Source organism: Centroberyx gerrardi, chromosome 20 (assembly GCF_048128805.1).
Source record: "Centroberyx gerrardi isolate f3 chromosome 20, fCenGer3.hap1.cur.20231027, whole genome shotgun sequence".
Lineage (NCBI taxonomy): Eukaryota > Metazoa > Chordata > Actinopteri > Beryciformes > Berycidae > Centroberyx > Centroberyx gerrardi.
In genome coordinates, this window is record NC_136016.1 from 23,408,879 (window position 1) to 23,411,964 (window position 3,086).

General features: G+C 42.2%; 1 protein-coding gene across 1 annotated transcript in view; it reads left to right on the forward strand.

Moving 5' to 3' along the window:
* The window catches only part of LOC139915514 (poly [ADP-ribose] polymerase tankyrase-2-like), a 25,775-nt gene that overhangs the window by 2,279 nt on the left and 20,410 nt on the right, over window positions 1–3,086 (forward strand). The window contains exon 3 of the mRNA XM_078290657.1: window positions 1,881–2,285. Within this exon, the coding sequence (XP_078146783.1) occupies window positions 1,881–2,285 (405 nt within the window). The remainder of the gene's footprint in view (window positions 1–1,880; window positions 2,286–3,086) is intronic.

Below are 3,086 nucleotides of genomic sequence, written 5' to 3' on the forward strand. Positions count from 1 at the left end.
TAAGAACAAAGGACAGTTTCAGTAAGGACTGGGCATAAAACCTTCACACTAGCCTAAATGTAAACAAAATAAAAAGCAAATGAAGAAAAATTTAACTAAAAAAGGAAGGTGCGTTAGGTTTTATGGCTTCCTTATTCTTATTAATCTAACAAAGACTTTTGATTTTTAAAACATGTCAACAGTGGGTGCAGTTAATTAATTGTATTTATTATTCTCCATAAAACAAATTCAAATTTTATATTGTCCAATATCGGCCTTTTATAGGTTTTATATCCCTACTTTTTTTTTTTATCCTTTAGCTACGAAATGACTAGTGCATATGGAAAAACAACAACAGCTCCACCCGCCCGGCGGACACAGGCAGACACATCGAGCCATCCTTTGTGTGAAACCCCTGTGCTTCGCTCGGGGTTTTTGGGCGTGCGGGACGGCGGGCCGCGGTCCGCAGGTTCAGCTCTTACACAAGCCGTGTTCCGCCTCTGCAGGGCGGCCGTTCAGCTGCTTCTGCCCGGCCCGCATCTGAGGAGGAAAACCTCCGGAGCCATGCAGTGAGCGGAGGAGAGAAAACCCCAGAAGAAGAAGAAGAAGAAGAAGAAGTAGAGGAGGAGGAGGAAGATGGAGGATGGAGCCTGTGTGACAGCCAGCCGGGCAGTCACGGAAAAAACACTATAAACCCCAAATATTCCTTCAGGGACTGACAGTGAGTTTACACTGATGTTTTTAAATATACTATATAGTGTAATATTCCTATAATGTGCTTTGGTACTCAATATTTACCTTTATTAATTCACCTTATTGTGCTTTATGGTATTTTTTTAAAATCTCCTATGGAATCAATATGATATTCCTATAATATTCCTGCAGGGACTGACAGTGAGTTTACAGTGATGTTTTTTAAATCTTCTATATGGTCTAATATTCCGATAATGTGCTGTGGTACTCATCAGTGGGGTTATACCGTATTTACCTTTTATTTATTCACCTTATCGTGCTTTATGGTAATTGTTTTATCTCCTATGAAATCACTATGATATTCCTAATATGTTCCTAAAGGGATTTTAGTGTATCTGTAGTGGATTTATAGTGAGTTTATTGTAGTTAATGTTTTTTATCTCATATGGAATCACTGTGTTATTCTTATGATATTCCTGTAATAGTCCTATAATATTCCTACAGTGTATATTGTGCTCAGTAGTAGAGGCCTTATGTTATTTTTAAATCTCCTAATATTCCTATAGGGTCGTATAGTGTCCTATGATAGTGGATTTATACCTTATTTACATTTGTTCATTCATTTATTTATCTTATTGTGCTTTATGGTATTTTATGGTATTATCTCCTATAATGTTTCTATCATGTTCCTAAAGGGATTATAGTGGATTTACCTTGTTCTGGTGTCTTTATCTCCTATGGAATCACTATAATATTCCTATAATATACCTGCAGGGACTGATAGTGTGGTCAATAGTGAGTTACAGTGACATTTATAAAATCTCCGATATGGTGTAATAATAGTCCTATAGTGTGTTGTGCCTTATTTACCTTCTTGTGTTTTATGGTATTTGTTTTTTTTATCTCCTATGGAATCACTATAATATTCCTAAAATATCATTGTAATATTCCTATAATGTTACTAAAGGGATTATAGTGTATCTGTGATATTCAATAGTGGCTTTATAGTGAGCTTATGTCTTTATCTCCTATGGAATCCCTAAGATATCCCTATATAATATATATATATACTGTATATATAAAAAATCTCTAATGGTGTCACTATAATCTTCTGTAATTAGGATTTATTGTACTGTATGTTATGTTTTGCTTGATCTCCTGGTGTCCCTGTGCTCCTGCAGTGTGTCACAGTGTGTGTCTCCCTGCAGGCAGCAGGTCGGCCCGCATGGCCTCGGTGGCTGCGGGGTTCTGGGCTTCGTCCGGCTGCTGCTCCCACTCCAGACTGTCCGGAGCCGGCGGGGCGAAGCCGGGCGGAGTCGGCGGGGCGAAGCCGGGCGGAGCCGGAGGCCGCTCGCCGCCCGCCACGTCGTCCGGACGGAGGTGTTCGGGCGTGTCGGGCCTCGGGGGCGGGGCCGTGTCGCCGGGGCCCGTGGCGGCGGGGGGGACGGAGCCCGCCGGCGGGAGGGGGCCGGGGGGGGCGGAGGCCCACAGGGAGCTGTTCGAAGTCTGCCGCAACGGAGACCTGGAGCGAGTCCGGAAACTGGTGACAGTGGAGAACGTGAACAGCCGAGACACGGCCGGCAGAAAGTCCACACCGCTGCACTTCGCTGCTGGTGAGGAGGCACACACACACACACACAGAGAGTTCACACACACACACACACACACACACACAGAGTTCACACAAACACACACACGTATGCACAGAGTATACACACACATATACACATAACTCTAATGCTACTTTCTAAGGTAAGTAACAAAAGAAAAGTAACTAATTAGGCTACTTTTAAATCAAATTTTTATCCAAACCTAAGTCACATCTAAACCCAAGTCACATCTAAACCTAAGTCACATCTAAACCCAAGTCACATCTAAACCTAAGTCACATCTAAACCCAAGTCACATCTAAACCTAAGTCACATCTAAACCTAAGTCACATGTAAACCTAAGTCATCCAAACCCAAGTCACATCCAAACCCAAGTTACATCTAACCCTAAGTCATCCAAACCCAAGTCACAACTAAACCCAAGTCATCTAAACCCAAGTCATATCTAAACCTAAGTCATCCAAACCCGTCACAACTAAACCCAAGTCATCCAAACCCGTCACAACTAAACCCAAGTCACATCTAACCCTAAGTCATCCAAACCCAAGTCATATCTAAACCAAAGTCATCCAAACCCGTCACAACTAAACCCAAGTCACATCTAACCCTAAGTCATCCAAACCCAAGTCATATCTAAACCTAAGTCATCCAAACCCAAGTCATATCTAAACCCAAGTCATCCAAACCCGTCACAACTAAACCCAAGTCACATCTAACCCTAAGTCATCCAAACCCAAGTCACATCTAACCCTAAGTCATCTAAACCCAAGTCATATCTAAACCTAAGTCATCCAAACCCGTCAC